The sequence below is a fragment of the Oncorhynchus nerka genome, linkage group LG24 (genome assembly GCF_034236695.1).
Source record: "Oncorhynchus nerka isolate Pitt River linkage group LG24, Oner_Uvic_2.0, whole genome shotgun sequence".
Classification (NCBI taxonomy): Eukaryota; Metazoa; Chordata; class Actinopteri; order Salmoniformes; family Salmonidae; genus Oncorhynchus; species Oncorhynchus nerka.
Window position 1 is genome coordinate 61,235,229 of NC_088419.1, and position 23,549 is coordinate 61,258,777.

Below are 23,549 nucleotides of genomic sequence, written 5' to 3' on the forward strand. Positions count from 1 at the left end.
TTCTACATTGTAGAATAATAGTGAAGACATCAAAACTATGAAAAAACACATGTATTTTTAAATGTTTTATTTAACCTTTATTTAACTCTTTAAGTCAGTTAAGAACAAATTCTTATTTACAATGATGGCCTACCTAAAGGCAAAAGGGTCTGGGATTACAAATATAAATAAATTACATAAAAATATAGGACAAAACACACATCACAACAAGAGAGACAACAACACTACATAAAAAGAGACCTAAGACAACATAGCATGGCAGCAACACATGACAACACAGCATGGTAGCAACACAACATGGCAGCAGCACAACATGGTAGCAGCACAAAACATGGTAAAACATTATTGGGCACAACTGTTCACACCAATGAGAAGAAGAGACTTGCTTGGGCCAAGAAACACAAGCAATGGACATTAGACCAGTGGAAATCTGTCCTTTGGTCTGATGAATCTAAATTTGAGATTTTTGGTTCCAACAGCCGTGTCTTTGTGAGACGCAGGGTAGGTGAACAAATGATCTCCGCATGTGTGGTTCCCACCGTGAAGCATGGAGGAGGAGGTGTGATGTTGTGGGAGTGCTTTGCTGGTGACACTGACAGTGATTTATTTAGAATTCAAGGCACACTTAACCAGCATGGCAACCACAGCATTCTGCAGCGATACATCATCCCATCTGATTTGCACTTAGTGGGACTATCATTTGTTTTTCAACAGGACAATGACCCAACACACCTCCAGGCTGTGTAAGGGCTATTTGACCAAGAAGTAGAGTGATGGAGTGCTGCATCAGAAGACCTGGCCTCCACAATCACCCGACCTCAACCCAATTGAGATGGTTTGGGATAAGTTGGACCGCAGAGTGAAGGAAAAGCAGCCAACAAGTGCTCAGTATATGTGGGAACTCCTTCAAGACTGTTGGAAAACCATCCCAGGTGAAGTTGGTGGAGAGAATGCCAAGAGTGTGCCATGCTGTCATCAAGGCAAAGGGTGGCTACTTTGAAGAATCTAAAATCTAAAATATATTTTGATTTGTTAAACAATTTTTTGATTACTACATGATTCCATATGTGTTATTTCATAGTTGTGATGTCTTCACTATTATTCTACAATGTAGAAAATAGTAAAAATAAAGAAAAACCCTGGAATGAGTAGATGTTTCCAAACTTCTGACTGGTACTGTATGTAGCTCAAATATTTTTTGAGCTATTGAAGTTTGAATGTCCGAATATCGAAACGCAAACCAATTTTACCACGGTATGGCTGTGTTCTACATTATCCTTCCTCCATCTGCTGTTTCTTCAACTCCTCCTCTCCTGCTCTCGTGTATGGTACATCATTCCTCTGCACAAGCCCCTGTCTGCATGCCTCCATTCCCCACTTCCTCATTCTCCCCATCCCTCTGTATTTCCATTCTTTTCCCATTCCTCCTCTCTGACTGACTGTTTCTTGGATGGTGCAGCTGCAGCAGCAGCAGGGTTCTCTAAGTACCATGAAGTCATCAGTGACATCAGTTCCAGTCCCAGCTGCAGACAGACAGAGACACCCAGCCAATCTCACCCTCTGACTAAACTCAGCCCTCCGCTTATTTGCATAAGTGTGAAGCCACCTGTTGATGTTTTCATTCCTGATTGAAATGTTCTAATGAGTGTACAATACCATTAACCCTGTAGTTGGATGGATGTTTCTGATGAAAGATGTCTGGACAGGAGTATTAAGTAGAAATGTCTGTCTGTCCATTGTGCTGAGCAAGGTCAATCTCCTAGCTCCCTCTAGTGTGCCTATAGGGACAGTAGCAGAGGTTGAATCCATCCATGTTCCTTCACACAGTAGCCTAACATGCTGACCACACCCCTCACGTCACGTGCGCGAGCGTTGCAAAATACATTTACATATACATGTTATTCAATCATTGCATCCAACGAGCGTCTGCGTAGCCAGGCACTAAAATAGAACTTGGTTCTATTTGTGACCAATGACACTTCTGCAAGTCCCAGTTGGTAGAGGTAATGCACCTTAAAGGTGGTTGCCAACCGCCATATAAATTCCAAAGAAGAAGAGATTACTTGCTGTTGCTAGCTAATTTGTCCTAGGATATAAACATTGGGTTGTTATTTTACCTAAAATGCACAAGGTCCTCTACTCCGACAATTAATCCACAGATAAAAGGGTAAAAGTTTGTTTCTAGTAATCTCTCCTCCTTCAGGCTTCTTCTTCGGACTTTATATGGCACTTTGATTTTTGGTTGCGATGGAGAGGTGAATCCAACATGTTAATTATTAACCTGAATATTAAATTAGAAATCAACCTAAGCTTGAAACCCTAAGCCTATATGTAGTCTATTTTTAGTTGAACCCTGGGTTGAATTTAAAACAAACGCTGTTGATGACTTTGCTATATAATAAATGCTATATAGACTTAAATAGTATCATTGATGATATGACATATAAAGTATGGTTACATTTCATTTGCTCTGTTAAACCTACCGTTGGAATTACTTTGATAGTAACGGTCAATCTATTTAGTTATGAGATTCCTCAATAACTTTCACGATAGAACATGGGTAGTAGTCAGTGACAAATATCAAAGCTACGGATGGGAGACCAAAATGGATAACTGAACCCCCCCCAAGTAGGTGCTGCCCAGCCTACCTTTTTTTCTGATGGTGGATATATAGCATTGTAGATCTGACATTGTTTCAAAGGTACAAATTCAACATACAGTATGTTATACAAGGTTTATTATCTATGTTGAAAATGGATTACCATGAGGACATAATCCTGTGGTTGAAATTTCACCCTGAAAACAGTTGATATCAAATCCAATGTATTTTCCACGTCACAATACTTTGACAAATGATGTTGAAACAACACTGACACAACCAGTTTGTGCCCAGTGGGATACCTCCCAGCCTACTCTGAAATGTTCCCATATGGTCTCAATTTCACCCCAAAGCATTTCCTTTGTAATTGTGGTTACTTACATACAGTGCCTTCGGAAAGTATTCAGACCCCTTGACTTTTTCCACATTTTGTTACGTTACAGCCTTATTCGAAAATTTATGAAATTGGTTTTTCACCCTCAATCTACACACAATACCCCATAATGTCAAAGCAAAAACAGGTTTAGAAAATGTTGCACATTTATTTCAAATAAAAAGCTGAAATAACATTTACACAAGTATTCAAGTATTCAGACCCTTTACTCAGTACAATGTTGAAGCACCTTTGGCAGCAATTACAGACTAGAGTCTTCTTACAGCTGAGTCTTCTTGGGTATGACGCTACAAGCTTGGAACAGCTATATTTGGGGAGTTTCTACCATTCTTCTCTGCAGACCCTCTCAAGCTCTGTCAGGTTGGAAGGGGTCTGTCGCTGCACAGCTATTTTCAAGTCTCTCCAGAGATGTTCGATCAGGTTCAAGTCCGGACTCTGGCTGGGCCACTCAAGGATGTTCAGAGACTTGTCCCGAAGACACTCCTGTGTTGTCTTGGCTGTGTGCTTCGGGTCATTGTCCTGTTGGAAGGATAACCTTCGCCCCAGTCTGAGGTCTTGAGCAGGTTTTCATCAAGGATCTCTCTGTACTTTGCTACGTTCATCTTTGCCTCGATCCTGAATAGTCACCCAGTCCCAGCCGCTGAAAAACATTCCCATAGCATAATGCTGCCACCACCATGTTTCCCCATAGGAAGGTTTCCTCCAGATGTGACGCTTGGCATTCAGGCCAAAGAGTTCAATCTTGGTTTCATCAGACCAGAGAATCTTGTTTCTCATGGTCTGAGAGTCTTAGGTGCCTTTTGGAAAACTTCAAGCGGGCTGTCATGTGCCTTTTACTGAATAGTGGCTCCCGTCTGGCCACTACCATGAAGACCTGATTGGTGGAGAGCTACAGAGATTAGAGTTCCTCTGTGGAGATGGGATAGACCTCTGTTGTCCTTCTGGAAGTTTGTCAGAGTGACCATCAGGTTCTTGGTCACCTCTCTGACCAAGGCCCTTCTCCCCCAATTGCTCAGTTTGGCCGGGCGGCCAGCTCTAGGAAGAGCCTTGGTGGTTTCAAACCTCTTCCATTTAAGAATGATGGAGGCCACTGTGTTCTTGGAGACCTTCAATGCTGCAGACATTTTTTTGTACCCTTCCCCAGATGTGTCTCGACACAATCCTGTCTCGGAGCTCTACGGAGAATTCCTTTGACTTCATGGCTTGGTTTTTGCTCTGACATGTACTGTCAACTGTGGGACCTTATATAGACAGGTGTGTGCCTTTCCGAATCATGTCCAATCAATTGAATTTACCACAGGTGGAATCCAATCAAGGATGATCAATGGAAACAGGATGCACCTGAGCTCAATTTCCAGTCTCATAGCAAAGGGTCCGAATACTTACGTAAATAAAGTATTTATATTTATTATTTTTAATACATTTGCTAAAATAGATTACTTTGTCATTATGGGGTATTGTGTGTAGATTGCTGGGGATTTTTTTAATGAATCAATTTTAGAATAAGGCTGTAACATAACAACATTTGGAAAAAGTCAAGGGGTCTGAATACTTTCCGAAGGCACAGTACTTTTACATGCAATCCATTGTCCTTTTCAACCTTTGTAAATGCAGAGCTGCATTAACGGCTGTCATTTCACTTCTGTTTGGGATAAATGCATAGTTCCATTTTGTCTGGAAGGGAGACTAATTCTAACTTGCATGCTCCATCCTGACTACTGCCAAACTTATGATGTTCTAAACTGTGGTCAAAACCAGAATTTCAGAGCCACTCAAAATAGCAGGGTAGATTCTCATAGCTTTGTAAATGTAATTAATGGATGGTTAGAAGTTGGCATGGGAGTAATGTGCCTTATTTCCCTAAAATAAATATAATGTTTCCTTTGGAAGGAAACAGCACAATTCTACAAGAGCACTGAATATTGTAAGTCTACAAACATTAGCATTCAGTCAACATGACTCACACAATTGAGTGCAAACCAAGTGATTTCAGTAGACAGGCATGTAGTGTGATTATAATACCAATGAGCTGGGTTATATAAATCTCTCTGTGTGGTTGAGAGGAGAACCGTCTTCCTGCCTGTCCATTAGAGTGATGGAGCCACTAGAGCAGGGGGGAGAGGAGAGGAATTATGCACACCCAACCATTGCTCACAAGCTGGACAGAAAAATATGCCCACAGAAACAGGATAAAATGTCTGTTCTCTGTTTGCGGCTTCCAAGTGTGTTTTATGAAAGATCACTGGAGCAGGCTGCCCAGCAGAAGGAGCTCTCGGTGTGGCCGGTGCACACAGAGAGAGGGGGAGGGAGAAGGGGGGGGGGATCTGAAGTCCCATTCTTTCATTCTTCCAGGGCTCTCAGCCACAGATGGTGGAAGAAAACACTCCATGTGGTCAGAGGGTAGAGGAGAGACTCAGACACAAGTAGCCTGTCACGTACAGCCTCCTCTCCTCTCACAGCTGTACATACAGTAGGGCCTATGTGCACTATATTAAAGTGGATGTTACGGCTCCCTCCCTAATCATGTAAAGTAGATACAGTACTTGTATGACAGGGCCTATTCCCAGGAGAATGCTACTGATACATACTGGAAGTGTATGACGCAAGTTCTCCAACATCCCATGTGAAGAGCATTGAATACTTGGAGAGGCCCTTTGAATGACAATGCATTTCAATCCATTATAGTGTATCTGTAACTGGCTCCTCTGATTGGAAGGGTGTTGGCCTTGGTAATCATATGGATCAGCATCACAAAGTTTCACAAACAAATAGGGAGACAGTTGGAGAGGCAGAGACAGCTACTGCAATGGAGATGGAGCCAGGAACTAAGAGCTGCCTGCGGGCGTGTAAGTTGGGTTGAAGGAGAGAAATGGAGAGAAAGGCAGAGAGTTAGAAGCTGCTGGATTGAGTTAAGAGTAATAGCTGAGTGAAATGGCTGGCAGAGCGTTGACTAGACGGAGCCAGCAGTCTCACTGGGAGACTAGCCAATGGGGACAGAGCTAGAGCCTGCCAATCATCATAAAGCCCCTCCCCTAGCCAGGCACCACTCCATCACTTACTTCCACTAGGATCTCACAGTGGCTCACAGAACCAGTAGCCCCTTGTCCACACAGTTCCAGAAGATAAACCTCCAGTAACTGTGTGTGACACACTGCAAACTGGGGCTCAAACCTCTCAGCCAGACTGCTAGAACATGCTGCACCCTAATGAGAGCACACTCACACGGGAAGGGAGGGGTTTATTGGGTCCTTACCTCATTGTGGAAATAACATTGTCTTGCCCATATTCCTGTCTGAGGTTAACAGGCAACATCAGTCTCTGTCGCTCCCTCTCTCTCCTTGGCTGGCTGTAGGAACTAGGCCCACTGGGACACTCCCTGTGCTGCTGTACAGTGGCTGCTCATTATTATTATTATTATTATTATATGTGCCCCTGTGAGCGAGAATGTGAATGTGAGTGTGTGTGAGAGCGAGTGATCCGCTCCAGCCCCTTGTGAAGAACAGTAGCACTATAAACTAACACTCAAAACCTGTGCTGGTTTCCAAATTAAACAAATCCATTCGTGACCCACTAATGACCCAAGGTACAAGATAAATTGAAAGATCTCTATCAATAGTTGTGAGAATACAGTGGTGATGGGGGGAGGGATTATTTTTGACAATATACAGTGGCAAGAAAAGTATGTGAACCCTTTGGCAATACCTGGATTTCTGCATAAATTGGTCATAAAATGTAATCTTCATCAAGGTCACAACAATAGACAAACACAGTCTCCTTAAACTAACAACACAAACAATTATACGTTTTCATGTATTTATTGAACACAACGTGTAAACATTCAGATTGCAGGGTGGGAAAAGTATGTGAACCCTTGGATTTAATAACTGGTTGACCATGCTTTGGCAGCAATAACCTCAACCAAACGTTTTCTGTAGCTGCGGATCAGACCTGCACAACGGGTCAGGAGGAATTCTGGACCATTCCGCCTTACAAAACTGTTTCAGTTCAGCAATATTCTTGGGATGTCTGGTGTGAATTGCTCGAGGTCATGCCACAGCATCTCAATTGGTTTGAGGTCAGGACTCCAGAAGGCGTATTTTCTTCTGTTGAAGCCATTCGGTTGTTGATTTACTTGTGTTTTGGGTCGTCGTCATGTTGCATCACCCAAATTCTGTTGAGCTTCAATTGGCAGACAGCCTAACAGTCTCCTGAAAAATGTCTTGATACACTTGGGAATTAATTTTTCCTTTAATGATAGCAAGCAGTCCAGGCCCTGAGGCAGCAAAGTAGCCCCAAACCATGATGCTCCCTCCACCAAACTTTACCGTTGGGATGAGATTTTGATGTTGGTGTGCTGTGACTTTCCTTCTCCAGTGTTGTGTGTTCCTTCCAAACAACTCAACTGTAGTTTCATCTGTCCACAGAATATTTTGCCAGTAGTGCTGTGGAACATCCAGGTGCACTTTGGCAAACTTCAGACTTGCAGCAATGTTTTTTTTGGACAGCAGTGGCTTCTTCTGTGCTTCTTCATGAACACCATTCTTGTTTAGTATTTTATGTATCATAGACTTGTCAACAGAGACATTAACATGTTCCAGAGATTTCTGTAAGTCATTAGCTGACACACTAGGATTCTTCTTAACCTCATTGAGCATTCTGCGCTTTGCTCTTGCAGTCATCTTTGCAGGACTGACACTCCTAGGGAGAGTAGCAACAGTGCTGAACTTTCTCCATTTATAGACTATTTGTCTTACCGTGGACCAATGAACATCAAGGCTTTTAGAGATACTTTTGTAACCCTTTCCAGCTTTATGTAAGTCAACAATTCCATTTATTTTGTTTGAAGCATGGTTCACATCAGGCAATGCTTCTTGTGAATAGCAAACTTTAATTTTGTTAGTGTTTTTTATAGGGCAAGGCAGCTCTAAGCAACATCTCCAATCTCATCTCATTGATTGGACTCCAGGTTAGCCGACTCCTGACAATTAGCTTTTGGAGAAGTCATTCGCCTAGGGGTTCACATAATTTAAACATTTACACTGTAGATTAGAAAAAGTATGTATTCAATATAGACAAACTAATAACACACATTGTTGTTTTTCTTAAGCACTTTGTCTATTGTTGTGACCTAGATAAAGATCAGATCAAATTTGATGAGCAATTTATGCAGAAATCCAGATAATTCCAAAGGGTTCACATACTTTTTCTTGCCACTGTATATTGTATTGTCTTGACAACATCGCATTCATTTTGCGCTGGTTGGCTGTACCTGCACGAAAATTCCAGTAGTTTTCCTTCATAGCTTGTTCTCCAAATGTTTTTCAGCACTTTTATTTCAATGACTGATCAAAACTCGTTTGCGCATGGGTCTCTCGCCTCTCTGCAGCAGACATGAGCCATATGTTTGGGACATCAAATCGCAATAAAAAAATCACAATACATATCGAATCACAATACATATCGAATCACAATACATATCGGCACCTAAGTATCTGTGATAATATCGTATCGTGAGTTCCCCCAGCCCTATTGAATAGGCTTTGTAATTCATGACGCCTCAGGTGCAATTCTGATATTCAACCACCAGATGGCACAAAGCATCAGTCTGGACCAGAAGGTGTCTACACTCCACATGCACCATGGCTTTGGGAACAGTACCCGAGGAAAATCTACTGACTCTTCAATCCCAACAGTGATGTCAGCATGAAACGACTTTCCTTACTCTGTTAACCACATACCACCTTCGAGTCACACAGACACCAGTGGTTAAAAGTACTTAAGTAGTACTTTAAAGTATTTCTACTTAAGTAGGTTTTTGGTATCCGTACTTTCCTATTTATATTTGACAACATTTACTTCACTACATTCCTGAAGGAAATAATGTACTTTTTACTCCTTACAATTTTCCCCTGACACCAAGGTATTTCTTACATTTGGGATGCTTAGCAGGACAGAAAATGGTCAAATTCACACTTATCAACAGAACCTCCCTGGTCATCCCTACTGCCTCTGATCTGGCGGACTCACTAAACACAAATGCATCGTTTGCAAATTATGTCTGACTGTTGGGAGTGTGCCCCTGGCTATCTGTAAATAAAAAAAACTGTGCAGTCTGGGTTGCTTAATATAAGTTAATTAAGTATGTTTAAAACCAAATACTTTTACTCAAGTAGTATTTTACTGGGTGACTCACTTGAGTCATTTTCTATTAAGGTATCTTTACTTTTACTCAAGTATGACAATTGGGTACTTTTTCCACCACTGATAGATACACAAAGCAGATGAACAGCTCCTGTGTTTTTATTTTTAATAGAAAAACAAAAAGTACTGAATCAAATGAAAAAGGAACGATCGAGTAATGATGACAGAATAACGTTGAGGGCTGCGTCTCCCAGGCAACCACACCTCTTTTCCTTTAAATCTCACTTCTCACTCCATGAAAAGGCAGTGTGTGTCAACAGAGGGTGACTCCACGCTGCCAGTAAGCGTCAATACTGCTGAGTTGAAGAGAAGTGGAGGCTGGGCTACCAATGCAGAGGAGAGAGTAATAAACACTAGAAGTGCACATGAATAAGTCCAGCAGCAGAAACCCATAGCTGCTGCTTCCAACATTCACCCAAAACATCACAGCCTATTAACATAACACGTGGCTAAAAGAATGACAGGAATACAATGGCATATATATATATATGTGTGTGTATGTATGTGTATATATATATATATATATATATACACATATACATACACACATATATACACATGAGTCTATCTGCATTGGTCTGTCTGTATGAGTGTGCACTTCTGTGTCTGCATCTATGCATATGAAGTTGAGTGTGTTTCACATAGCCAGGGTCTGGTATATTAGCGTTGAGGGTATATTTAAGAGGACAGGTTGTGTAGTGACACAGGAACAGGTGATGCACTAGGATAGAAGCCAAAAACAAAAACAAACAAAAAAACATTTAAAAAAAACTAAAAATAATGAACTGGATCAACATAATAAAAAAGTCCTTTAAAAAGGCAGGAGTTCAGAGTTTCAAAATAAGCCACTCACTGACTCTTCTTTCTCTTATTAAAATATCTAGGTTTTTCTTTACCCCCCTCCCCTCCCCCTACCCTCTCGCAGGTCCTCTGGCCCACTGCAGCAGCGAGCCTCCGTTGTCTGATGGGGGTTATGGAAGTGCTTCCCCCTCCCCAGCACCTCTCTTTCTCTATCCACATCTCTGCTCCTCACAAGCAAAGCACAATAGTCAGGGCCATGGAGGGTGGAAACCAGGAGGGTGTCTCCCAGACTCCCATAATGCTCATTCTTCCTCTGTTCGTCCTCCTTCTCCATGTTGTAGTCATGGGGTGGTATACACAAAGCTGGACCAGGGACCACAGTACAGTTCACTGGGGTGGTAGTTGGGGTAGAGGGGAGGGTCCCTCCATAGTCCTGCAGGGCAGTGAGTCCACATGTCGGTTTGCATGTCCGTCTCCATGTGAGTCTCTCCATAGTCCTGCAGGGCAGTGAGTCCACATGTCTGTCTGTATGTCTCCTCGTTCATCTCTCCCTCCAGTAATCCACTCAGGGGCCCAATGGGACGACAGCCAAGAGGGGGGCAACAGTCTTTGAGAATAGCTATCCATCTCACTTTCACACACAAAAAACCTACATGCTCACACAGACACATACAGAATCACATACAAAGGCAGTGGAACATACATACACACACTGATTCAGACGAACATGCACTCGCACACACTCTGGGAGGCTCTCTGTTGGGGGTTGAGTCAGGCCTCGTTTGCTATGTCCCATCCTCTGCCTCTTCTTCCTCTGAACAGTAGTCCTGTCCCTGTGGGCACACCACAGATGAGAGATGAGACAGAAGAGAGTGATGAGAGGCAGGACAGATAGCTTCTCCATAGGATAAATGGAGAAGTTAGATAAGACAGGGGTGAGTTGATAGGACTAAAGTAGTCTTTTAAAGTCCTAATCTGAATGTATTTCCTGCCTGTCAAGAGTTGGCTTTTAGCAGCCCCCAATCTCACAGGAGACGGTCTCTTTAAAATGTCCAGGTCCTGCTGGCTGGTCCCCCCTCACCTTCTCAATCTTCTCATCCAACATCCTGAAGAACTCCTGCTGGCTCTCTGATGTGTGGATACTGAGAGCGAGGGAGGGAGAGAAAGAGAGAGAGAGCGAGGGAGGGAGAGAAAGAGAGAGAGCGAGGGAGGGAGAGAAAGAGAGAGAGCGAGGGAGGGAGAGAAAGAGAGAGAGCGAGGGAGGGAGAGAAAGAGAGAGCGAGGGAGGGAGAGAAAGAGAGAGCGAGGGAGGGAGAGAAAGAGAGAGCGAGGGACGGAGAGAAAGAGAGAGCGAGGGACGGAGAGAAAGTGAGAGCGAGGGACGGAGAGAAAGTGAGAGCGAGGGACGGAGAGAAAGTGAGAGCGAGGGACGGAGAGAAAGTGAGAGCGAGGGACGGAGAGAAAGTGAGAGCGAGGGACAGAGAAAGAAAATGAAGGAGGAAGTTAGAGGGGGAGGAAACAGGAGGCAACAAGGCAACAAACACACCACTAGAATTTTCCATTACACCCCCCACACACACACACACACAGTTCTAAACCCCCGCTTCGGCAAGAGCCTTCGTGGTTGTGGAGGAATTTGAATAATCATTTTATGGAGTACTCCCAACAAAGGTCTATAATCCAAACGCAAACTAAATACAGCTCCAGCACCCATGCTAATCCAATCACAATGTCACCAAACAGAAACAGAGCCACAATACATGTCTGGAAACGAAAGACACTAGCCACTCAGCTCCACTAGTGATAACACACTGATTTAATCACACCGCCTGAAACCATTTATGAATACATATAAAAAGCGCAGTAACACCAATGACTAGCTGATAACATGTGCACACATACTCAGTGGTATTACACACATTTTATTATTACACTCACTTTGTCACAAACAAACATGTTATTACTCACTTTGTCCTGTTGGCGTTGGCTCCAGAGCCTTCTTTGTGCGGTTTCCCCCTGTACTGTAAAGAGGTCTTCTCCTGAAACACACAGATCAGCTCATAGTTCTGACCCACGACACACAGAGCCCCCCGAACCCCAATCTGCCCATGTAGTAGGCCTGGGGGGATAAAATCTACCTGACCCACCAGCCAGGGCCCTAAGGTTGGAAACATCCGTACCCTGCTGTGTTGTGTGTCCTTATGGTTAGGGGACTGACCGGTCTGTGGCTGGAGGTTAAGAGTTAACAGGCTGCCCTACCCCTGGTGTTGGCAAGAGACAGGCTAGCCTACCCCTGGTGCTGGCAAGAGACAGGCTAGCCTACCCCTGGTGCTGGCAAGAGACAGGCTGGCCTACCCCTGCTGCTGGGAAGAGACAGGCTGGCCTACCCCTGCTGCTGGAGCCCTGGTGGTGGGAAGAGACAGGCTGCCATGTATATCTCGTGCATGAGAGCCTGGTCTGCCCTGCTCTTGCCTGGACCCAGACGCTGGCTGGGATGCTAAAAGGGACTGACCAGGGGAAAAACCTCCTCACCGGCCTGGATCTTTAGAGGTGCTGGCTGTGCTTTGGAGGAGCATGGCATGCCAAGGGTTTCACATGTTTTAAACTAGGAGCTGCCCTCTCCACAGCCTTCAGATCACTCTGCTACTGCGTATGCTCACTACAGGCATTTCATGGATATGCAGCGTCACAAATAAATCTATTTGTTGGTGTGTGCGCACTTGGACTCTGCAGGATTAAAATGTGCGTCTGTGAGAAACAGTCCCCTGTGAGTAGTTCCCATTAAGCTTTCTAAAAATAGTAAAAGTCACTTCTGAAAATGACATTTGTTCTGCTGCATGTTTTAAGCCAGCTGTCGCATATGTCAAAACTAATGTGACTATGACGACGGCAGCACATTCACAACACTGGTGGAATAAAGAGACACTGAAATGACAAAGCAACAGTAGGGTAGGAGTTTCATTCCTCTCGAGTTTTGATTCCTTTCCTTCAATCGTTACCTCATCCAAAAGGGTGTGCACTTTTTCCCTGGTTATTTGACAGTGTTTGTAGGAAAGAATAAATCGTAGCTATTTGCTCACAAAATATAGGCCGTGAAGGAAGGGGTTAAAACAGCCTTTAATGAAACTGCCACATTCCAACACGTTGTCTCTACCTGCTCGGGAGGCACCATGGCTGTGTGTGTTGGGTGGGCTTCTGTGGACATGTGCATTTAGCACAAACACTGTCTGTTTGCATGTGTTGATAGAATGTCAGAGGACTGTTTTCTGTGTGTTGATGAACAGTCAGACTGCGTGTGTGTGTGTGTGTGTGTCTCTCCTCTCTCACCAGGTTCTCCTGGTTACGCGCGTTCACCCGGTCCTCCTCTCCACGCATGTACTTCACCTCCTCCACTCCTTTCATCTTGTACTCGTCTGTATGGAGAGAGAAAAACCAGAGAGAACAGTTAGATACATAAAACTACTCCTGCATACGAGTGGCACTGCACATACACACAGAGAGACCCCACCCAACAGTGGACAGAAAAACAGGTAACTATATTCCTGAGGAGATATCCACAGTTTTCTGAGAAAGCAACACAAGCCCTGTATTATCAGCTGGATTCTGTGTATTTGGCCCTTTCTCTGAAATAGACTCATATGACTGATAGGAAGGAGTGGGAGGATGGGATGTGCAGTCAGTCTATTTGAATTGTCTCTGCAGCCTGTATGCTGTTCTACTTCTTATCCTCTCACCGTCCCACACACTCTATTCATCACTCTCTCCTCACACGGTCTCGCTCACTCTATCCTCTCGTCGTCGGTCTCTGTGCTTCAGTGCCTCAGACGCAGCATCCTCCCTGACACCTGTATCACCTGTGTGTGTGTGTGTGTCACATTGTGCGTCATCGGTGTGTGAAAGACATCAACATCAGATCAGACACCCTAGAGGGCAGACAGGACTAACTATGAGGAGAGACGGGGGATGGAGAGAGAGAGGGAGGATAAAGAACACGTCGTTTTCTCTTCTGCTGCCTGCCTGGGGAATGTAAACATGCCAGAGCAAAGCAGCCCGCCTGAACACGCCTACACACACTACCTCAAACAACACACAGTGAATCAACCATCAGTCACTGTGGCTTAGTAACAGAGACAGGTAACAGGAGAAAAAACAGCTAACACTGAGCAGACATTAAAGGCACATGAATACATTAAGAATGAACCTATAAGGACGGAGGAAAATGACTATATTGCATGGATAATGTTTTTATCTATTCCCATCAGTCTTCTTTTAGCCTGGTCCCAGATCTGTCCAGGTATGTCCTTGTATGGCATGACAATAACAACAACAGGCAGTTGGCTAAAGCACAGAGATCTGGGACCAGGTTGCCTACATTTGTCCATATTGGAGTGGATGTGTATCAGTGAGTGTGCGTCTCCACTGGCACTGACTGTGACAGACGACGGGGTGAAACAAAGGCGACAGGGCTGCTTGCTTCATCTTGATGATGATAGGGCCATTTTAGGGACAATGACAGAGAAAGCGATTCTATTTTGAGAAAAACTGATTCTCTAATGTGGACATCTTTCTCATTAGGAGCTGGAGCTCTGTGTCGACCTTTAAGAGCTGACTGAGTGGCTTTGTGTCAGTTGGAACTAGTGTGTGTGTCAGTTTGAGCATGAGTGTGTGTCCATTCCCAGTCAGGCTGAGTGGTCAGGGCAGGCTGTCACTCTCTCCTTTCTGCAGTCTGCCAGTCAGAGCCCCCTGCCTGGTCAGGCTCTCTCCCAGCTCAAACTGTGTCTCCATAGGACTGAAGCAGACATGACATTTACACTAACCCTGCCCTGTCTGATAGAGAACGACCGATTATCGTCCGAGCCGATATATCGGGACGCTATTGGCCTTTTCTTGTCTATCAGCCCTTCTCGATCGTCCATCTACATAGCAAAACTGCTGCTATGCCAGTCACCACTCACCGCCTGAGCCACAAGCACTGCACAATGCCGTGGAATGTCTATCTGGGTCTAGGACCAAAAGGCTACTCAACAGCTTTTACCCCCAAGCCATAAGACTCCTGAACAGGTAATCAAATGGCTACGTGGACTATTCACATTGTCCCACCCACCCCCACCCCTCTTTTACACTACTGCTGCTCTCTGTTTATCATATATGCATAGTCACTTTAACCATATCTACATGTACATACTACCTCAATCAGCCTGACTAACCGGTGCCTGTATTACAGCCCCTCTCCTGTATTACAGCCCCTCTCCTGTATTACAGCCCCTCGCCTGTATTACAGCCCCTCCCCTCGCCTGTATTACAGCCCCTCGCCTGTATTACAGCCCCTCTCCTGTATTACAGCCCCTCTCCTGTATTACAGCCCCTCTCCTGTATTACAGCCCCTCTCCTGCTGCTCTTCCTCCCGGGGAAGGACTGCCCGTTCCATGATCTCGCCATCACGGTTGACAACTCCATTGTGTCCTCCTCCCAGAGCGCCAAGAACCTTGGCGTGATCCTGGACAACACCCTGTCGTTCTCAACTAACATCAAGGCGGTGGCCCGTTCCTGTAGGTTCATGCTCTACAACATCCGCAGAGTACGACCCTGCCTCACACAGGAAGCGGCGCAGGTCCTAATCCAGGCACTTGTCATCTCCCGTCTGGATTACTGCAACTCGCTGTTGGCTGGGCTCCCTGCCTGTGCCATTAAACCCCTACAACTCATCCAGAACGCCGCAGCCCGTCTGGTGTTCAACCTTCCCAAGTTCTCTCACGTCACCCCGCTCCTCCGCTCTCTCCACTGGCTTCCAGTTGAAGCTCGCATCCGCTACAAGACCATGGTGCTTGCCTACGGAGCTGTGAGGGGAACGGCACCTCAGTACCTCCAGGCTCTGATCAGGCCCTACACCCAAACAAGGGCACTGTGTTCATCCACCTCTGGCCTGCTCGCCTCCCTACCACTGAGGAAGTACAGTTCCCGCGCAGCCCAGTCAAAACTGTTCGCTGCTCTGGCCCCCCAATGGTGGAACAAACTCCCTCACGACGCCAGGACAGCGGAGTCAATCACCACCTTCCGGAGACACCTGAAACCCCACCTCTTTAAGGAATACCTAGGATAGGATAAAGTAATCCTTCTCACCCCCCCCTTAAAAGATTTAGATGCACTATTGTAAAATGGCTGTTCCACTGGATGTCTTAAGGTGAACGCACCAATTTGTAAGTCGCTCTGGATAAGAGCGTCTGCTAAATGACTTAAATGTAAAATGTAAATGTATTACAGCCCCTCTCCTGTATTACAGCCCCTCTCCTGTATTACAACCCCTCTCCTGTATTACAGCCCCTCTCCTGTATTACAGCCTCACTACTGCTATTTTTCACTGCCTTTATTTCTTTACTTACCCATTGTTCACCTAATACCTATTTTTAACTTAAAAATTGCACTGTTGGTTTATGGCCTGTAAGTACCGGTAAGCATGTCACTGTAAGGTGTTGTATTCAGCGCAGGCAACAAATAAACTTGGATTTGATGAGGGAAAAACCAGCAGCTCATTCTCCAATAGAAGGGTGCAATACTGAAAAACGGATTAACAGACTGACTGAAATCGAACTCCGGTTGCAAGTATCAGTTTAGTTTAATCCACTAATAATAAGGCTCACGCTGACGTGCCTGGACATGCATGCAATAAGCAAGCTAGCTAGCTAAGCAGAAAGCTATGTGACCTGTTAGCAAAGATTACAGATAACTAACCCTTTCATCTGATGTGTTCGCTACTGTGATAGCAAGCTGGCTAGATGAGTCGTTTTGAATTTCATCCTGGCTGCTACTTTTTCCAGATCACAGATGACTGAAAATAAGCATCAGTGATCACAAATCATGACATTGGACCCACTTGCACTGAATAGATGTTAATTTAGATTGTCAAACTAACTGTGCCTATACGATGTCCTTCCATACAGTTGTGACATGTTGGAGTGATGCTTCTATACAAATGTTGTTGATCAGTACACTAATATACACAAGAGTGTACAAAACAGTAGGAGCACCTTGCTAATATTGAGTTGCACCCCCTTTTGCCCTCAGAACAGCCTATATTCGTCAGAGCACGGACTTCAAGGTGTCGAAAACGCTCCACAGGGATGCTGAACCATGTTGACTCCAATGCTTACCACTGTTGTGTCTAGATGGCTGGATGTCCTTTGGTTGGTGGACCATTCTTGATACACACAGAAAACTGTTGAGCGTGAACAACCCAGCAGCGTTGCAGTTCTTGACACTCAAACCAGTGAGTCTGGCTCCTACTACCATACCCTGTTCAAAGGCACTTAAATATTTTGTCTTGCCCATTAACCATCTGCCTGGCACAGACACAAGCCATGTCTCAATTGTCTCAAGACTTAAAAATCCTCCTTCAACCAGTCGCCTCCCCTTCATCTACACTGACTGAAGTGGATGGAACAGGTGACGTCAATAAGCGTTCATAGCTTTCACCTAGTCAGTCTATCATGGAAAGGTGTCCCTAAAGTTGTGTCCACTCAGTGGAAGTCCCACATGGAAGACAGATTGTTTGTCATCTGTAGCACCATTGGACTCCACTGATCAGTCAGAATAAGCTCAATGCACACACTCCTATTGAATATGAAATCACCTGTATTGTGAGAGTAGGCTAATGCAATCTTAAATTCACCCAGTTTATCAAGAGATTTATCATTCAAATAAATAAAATACAATTATTACCATTGTGTAGTTAGATTGTTAATACCAAAAATTGATGTCACTGGGACATTTTGTCACCAACATTTTCCAATTGAATGATATTGAATATCGGCCATCGGCCTCCTTGACTCTAAAAAAAAAAAAAAAAACTATTGGTCGCTCTCTACTGCCTGGGTTGGTTCCCTAACAATATACTATGTCAGACCAGGAGTCATTATTACTGCCCTGCAAGCCCGCCGGGCCCTGCAAGCCCGCCTGGCCAGGTAACAACACTATATTCCACTATTTTCCTAGCCGTTTCGAAATGAAAGGGGCTTATGTGATCTCATACTAGGAGAGACTATTACTCTCATATTACTTACAGCTCAAGTCTAAAGAGGATGTTTCTTACGCACACGTAATCTATACTGAACAAAAATGTAAACGCAACATGTAAATTGTTGGTCCCATGTTTCATGGGCTGAAATAAACGATGCCAGAGATTTTCCATACCCACAAAAGCTTATTATTTTGCTCAAAATTTGCACACATTTGTTTACGTCCCTGTTAGTGAGCATTTCTTCTTTGCCAAGATAATCCATCCACCTGACAGGTGTGGCATATCAAGAAGCTGATTAAACAGCATGATCACGACACAGGTGCACCTTGTGCTGGCGACAATAAAAGTTGACTATAAAATGTGCCGTTGTGTCACACAACACAATGCCACCAATGTCTCAAGTTGAGGGAGCGTGCAATTGGCATGCTGACTGTAGGAATGTCCACCAGACAATTAAATGTACATTTCTCTACCATAAGCTGCCCCTAACATTGTTTTAGAGAATTTCGCTGTACAATCAACTGCAGACCACATGTAACCACGCCAACCAAGGACCTCCACATCTGGCTTCTTCACCTGCTGGATCATCTGAGATCAGCGACCCAGACATCTGATGAAACTGTGAGTTTGCAAAACTGAAGAATTTCTGCACAAACGGTCAGAAACTCATCTGCACGCCCGTTGTCCTCACCAGGGTATTGACCTGACTGCAGTTCGGCGTTGAAACCGACTTCAGTGGGCAAATGCTCACCTTCAATGGCCACTGGCACACTGGAGAAGTGTGTTCTTCACGGATGAATCCCGATTTCAACTGTATAGCTCTGAAGCAACGAGTACAATAGCGCGTTCCAGTTCCCGCCAATATCCAGCAACTTCGCCTAGCCATTGAAGAGGAGTGGAACAAAATTCCACAGGCGACAATCAACAGCCTGATCAACTCTATGCAAAGGAGATGTGTTGTGCTGCATGGGGCAAATGGTGGTCACCAGATACTGACTTTTTTTATGCACACACCTTTTAAGGTAGCGTGCATTCGGACTGTATTCAGACCCTTTAACATTTTCCACATTTTGTTACGTTACAGCCTTATTCTAAAATTGATTAAATCGTTTCCCCCCTCATCAATCTACACACAATACCCCATAATGACAAAGCAAAAACAGGTTAAGACATTTTTGCAAATGTATAATAAAAATAAAAAAGTACTGCGTTGAAGCACCTTTGGCATCAATTACAGCCTCGAGTCTTCTTGGGTATGACGCTACAAGCTTGTCACACCTTCTCTGCAGATCCTCTCAAGCTCTGTCAGGTTGGATGGGGAGTGTTGCATCACAGCTATTTTCAGGTCTCCAGAGATGTTCGATCGGGTTCAAGTCTGGGTTCTGACTGGGCCACTGAAGGACATTCAGAGACTTGTCCCAAAGCCACTCCTGTGCCGTTTTGGCTGTGTGCTTAAGGTCGTTGTCCTGTTAGAAGGTGAACCTTCACCCCAGTCTGAGGTCCTGAGCAGGTTTTCATCAAGAATCTCTTTACTTTGCTCCGTTCATCTTATCCTCAAACCTGACTAGTCTTCCAGTCCCTGCTGCTGAAAAACATCCCCACAGCATGATGCTGCCACCACCATGCTTCACCATAGGGATGGTGCCAGGTTTCCTCCAGACTTGACACTGGGAATTCAGGCCAAAGAATTCGATCTTGGTTTCATCAGACCAGAGAATCTTGTTTCTCATGGTCAGACTATTTTAGGTGCCTTTTGGAAAATTCCAAGTGGGCTGTCATGTGCCTTTTACTGAGGAGTGGCTTCTGTCTGGCCACTCTACCATAAAGGCCTGATTTGTGGTGTGCTGCAGAGATCTTCACAGAGGAACTCCTTAGCTCTGTCAAAGTGACCATCGGGTTCTTGGTCAACTCCTTGACCAAGGCCCTTCTCCCCCAATTGCTCAGTTTGACCGGGCAGCCAGCTCTAGGAAGAGTTTTGGTGGTTCCAAACTTCTTCCATTTAAGAATGAGAGGCAAATGTGTTCTTGGAGACCTTCAATGTTGCAGAAATGTTTTGGTACCCTTCCCCCAGATCTGTGCCTCAACACAATCCTATCTCGGAGCTCTACAGACAATTCCTTCGACCTCATGGCTTGGTTTGTGTTCTGAAATGCACTGTCAACTGGGTGTGCCTTTCCAAATCATGTCCAATCAATGGAATTTACCACAGGAGGACTCCAATCAAGGTGTAGAAACAACTCAATGATGATCAATGGAAAGAGGATGAACATGATCTCAATTTCTAGTCTCCTAGAAAAGGGTCTGAATACTTATGTAAATAAGATTTTTCTGTTATCACTTCGTCATTAAGGGGTATTTTATTTGTAATAAAATAGCAAACATGACTAAAAACCTAATTTCACTGTATGGGGTATTGTGTGTAGATTGATGAAGAAAACAATGTTTTAGAATAAGGTTGTAACGTAACAAAATGTGGAGGAAGGGATCTGAATACACTGTGACCATCAGATACATATCTGTATCCCCAGTCATGTGAAATCCATAGATTAGGACCTAATTAGTTGATTTAAAGTTCAGTGATTTCATTATATGAACTCTAACTCAGTAAAATCTTTGAAACGGTTGCGTTTCTTTTTTGTTCAGTGTAAAATCAGTTAGATACGTCCTGAATTACATCATGTAGTGAGCTGCGTGAGGCTTCATATTGCATTCGCAGTTCTGAATGTCCAGTCAACAATAGCCCCATAGCGACTATATATAAACTACAATACAACCAATACAATACACCCACTCACAACAGTCTGGCCAACTACAAATCAAATCGTAAAACTGCAACAAGACAACAAGTGACGTGCTAAAACAAACATGTAAGGCAACACAATTAATCAGAAAGTGTTGCCATTTTCTCTCATTCCCCCAGTGTTTGTGTAAAGGAGCTCAGCCTTTCCTGTTGTGCGAGTAAGGTATCGATGGATGGAGGAGGGCAGGGAGCCGTGAGCCAATGCTGCGATAAGGGAGAGAGGAAGGAAAGGGAGGGGGAGAGGAAGAGGGAATCGTTGAACAGCCGGGGAGGACATGGAGAAGAAGGGAGATGTTTTAATACGAAGAGGAAGGAAGGAAGACAAGAAAGTGAGGCCCTGGAGAGGAAAGGGAGGAGGAGATAGATGAACCGAGAAGGGAAAAGAGAATCTTTCATCCACGTCATCTTCCTCAAGGAATATTTCCCTTCCTCCTCCAATCAAGTGTCACGATGCAGCCATTCCTTAAAAGAAAAAGAGGAGTGACTAATAGAGAGAGGGACAGAGTGATAGGGGAGGGTCAGAAATAAAGTCAAAAGGAGAGAGAGAGGCACAAAGGTCAGACCAATAACTATGGGTCCAACAGAGAGAGGGAGGGCGTAGAGAGAGTAATAGAGGGAGGGAGGGAGAGAGAGATGGAGAGCTAGGGAGGGAGGAATATAGTGATAGAGAGGGAGGGCATAGAGAGAGTAATAGAGGGAGGGAAAGAGTGATAGAGAGGGAGAACAGACCGATGCCGCCTGTGGCTCGTCATCTGCCATTTCCGGAGTGGGTATTCCAGCGTGTTGCTCCTAATTCTTAATCTGTCTCTAATCCCTCATCCCATCTCTATAATCCTATCCACAGCACCCAACCTGCCCAGCAAGCAGCTAGAATTGATGCTGTTAACTAGATACACTTTCTTAACCCTCTCACCCTCTCTCTCTCTCTCTCTCTCTCTCTCTCTCCATGTCCAAGCTCTAAAACATGAAGTACTAAGAGGACAGAACACCCAAACCACTCAGCCATCCTAGAGGCTACTGCACCAAGTAGTATTCACACAAGGTAGGAGGGAGGAAGAGAAATAGAATGGGTAACATGACACATATTGACGTTTTCTGAAATCTGCACTGCCCGTGTCAGCAACTTGGCATTCATTAATAAAATATATAGCCTGATGTACTCATTTAAAAATGTCAGACTAAAAAAGGTGGAATAGTCAAGCTGCCCTTGTAGAATAAAGATTGGGTATAGAGAGAGACTAGAGAAGCGGTAATACAGATAACATAGCCAACAGGCCAGTATGTGTGGAGTGGACATGCTACAGATGTGTAATTCTATTTCTACGGGACATGCTACAGATGTGTAATTCTACGGGACATGCTACAGATGTGTAATTCTATTTCTACGGGACATGCTACAGATGTGTAATTCTATTTCTACAGGACATGCTACAGATGTGTAATTCTATTTCTACGGGACATGCTACTGATGTGTAATTCTATTTCTACGGGACATGCTACTGATGTGTAATTCTATTTCTACGGGACATGCTACTGATGTGTAATTCTATTTCTACGGGACATGCTACTGATGTGTAATTCTATTTCTACGGGACATGCTACAGATGTGTAATTCTATTTCTACGGGACATGCTACAGATGTGTAATTCTATTTCTACGGGACATGCTACTGATGTGTAATTCTATTTCTACGGGACATGCTACAGATGTGTAATTCTATTTCTACGGGACATGCTACAGATGGGGACAATGTTCTACAAATAAAGGAAGCCTGGTCAGCAGCTGGCATAGAGTGGAGAGAGATTAGACAGGCAGGTGTATATAGAGACGGCTACAGGTGCGGCTGGAATGTAGATGGTGTACTTTATGATACTGTGTACTGACCGGTGAAGAGGTCTCCGTTGCTGTAGGCCTTGCCCCGGCCCTCCTCGTCGCTGGGCACGGCCGACACCTGCTTAGCAGAGGTGCAGCCCATCGCCTCACTCTCTGGCGCCTCTCCTCATCGCACTCTCACCTAGAGACGGATAGAGAAGAGAGTGGTGGAGGTGGGTGGGAGAAGAGAGTGGAGGTGGGTGGGAGGAGAGAGTGGAAAGAGAGAAAGTTAGAGTCCATAGCAGCTGTTGACAGATAATTACATTGGTTGACACAGGCATTTGTATTTTAATGATGACTGGGGTAAAGCTACACAATCCCAACCTCTGAGCCTGTCACTGAGGAGAAGGGGTGTCAGTCACACGCACAATGTCACAGGCACAGAGTATCAGACTGTCAGTCACGGGCAATATACTGTCACAGACAGACTGTCAGGAACACACACTACTGTCACAGGCATAAAGGAAAACACTGTCAGAGACACAGCATGGCAGCATCAGCCACCACCAACACCTAAAAACCAACAGCCAGTCAAATAAAGAGAGACACAGATACATACAGAGAGACAGAGATACTGGTCTCTCGCTCTGTGGCTCTCTCCCTCTCTGTGTGTGTTTTCTCTCTCCCCCTCTCTGTGTGCGTGTCCCTTCTCTCCGTGTCCCCCCCGTTGCTGTCCCTCTCTCTCTTTCCGTGTGTCTCAGAGACAGACACACAGAGCGGTCCGACAGAATAAAAAGAGGGTCGGCTAGGAAGAAAAAGAGAGAGGTAGAGGAAAAGAGCGAGAGAGAGAGAGAGCGAGAAACGGGTTGGAGAGAGAGAGGTAGAGGAAAAGAGCGAGCGAGAGAGAGAGAGAGCGAGAAACGGGTTG

The 23,549-nt window shown here is 44.6% G+C and overlaps 1 protein-coding gene across 4 annotated transcripts in view; it reads right to left on the minus strand.

Moving 5' to 3' along the window:
- Positions 1-9,277: 9,277 nt before the first annotated feature.
- zgc:92140 (uncharacterized protein LOC447854 homolog) overlaps positions 9,278-23,549 on the minus strand; it is a 50,326-nt gene continuing 36,054 nt past the window's right edge. For all 4 annotated transcript variants that reach the window (XM_029632598.2, XM_029632596.2, XM_029632599.2 and 1 more), the window contains 5 exons: positions 22,694-22,823; positions 13,323-13,408; positions 11,964-12,034; positions 11,077-11,137; positions 9,278-10,828 (listed from right to left, as the gene is read on the minus strand). In XM_029632598.2, coding sequence (XP_029488458.1) covers positions 10,781-10,828; positions 11,077-11,137; positions 11,964-12,034; positions 13,323-13,408; positions 22,694-22,784 — 357 coding nt within the window. In that variant the 5' untranslated portion in view covers positions 22,785-22,823 and the 3' untranslated portion in view covers positions 9,278-10,780. The remainder of the gene's footprint in view (positions 10,829-11,076; positions 11,138-11,963; positions 12,035-13,322; positions 13,409-22,693; positions 22,824-23,549) is intronic.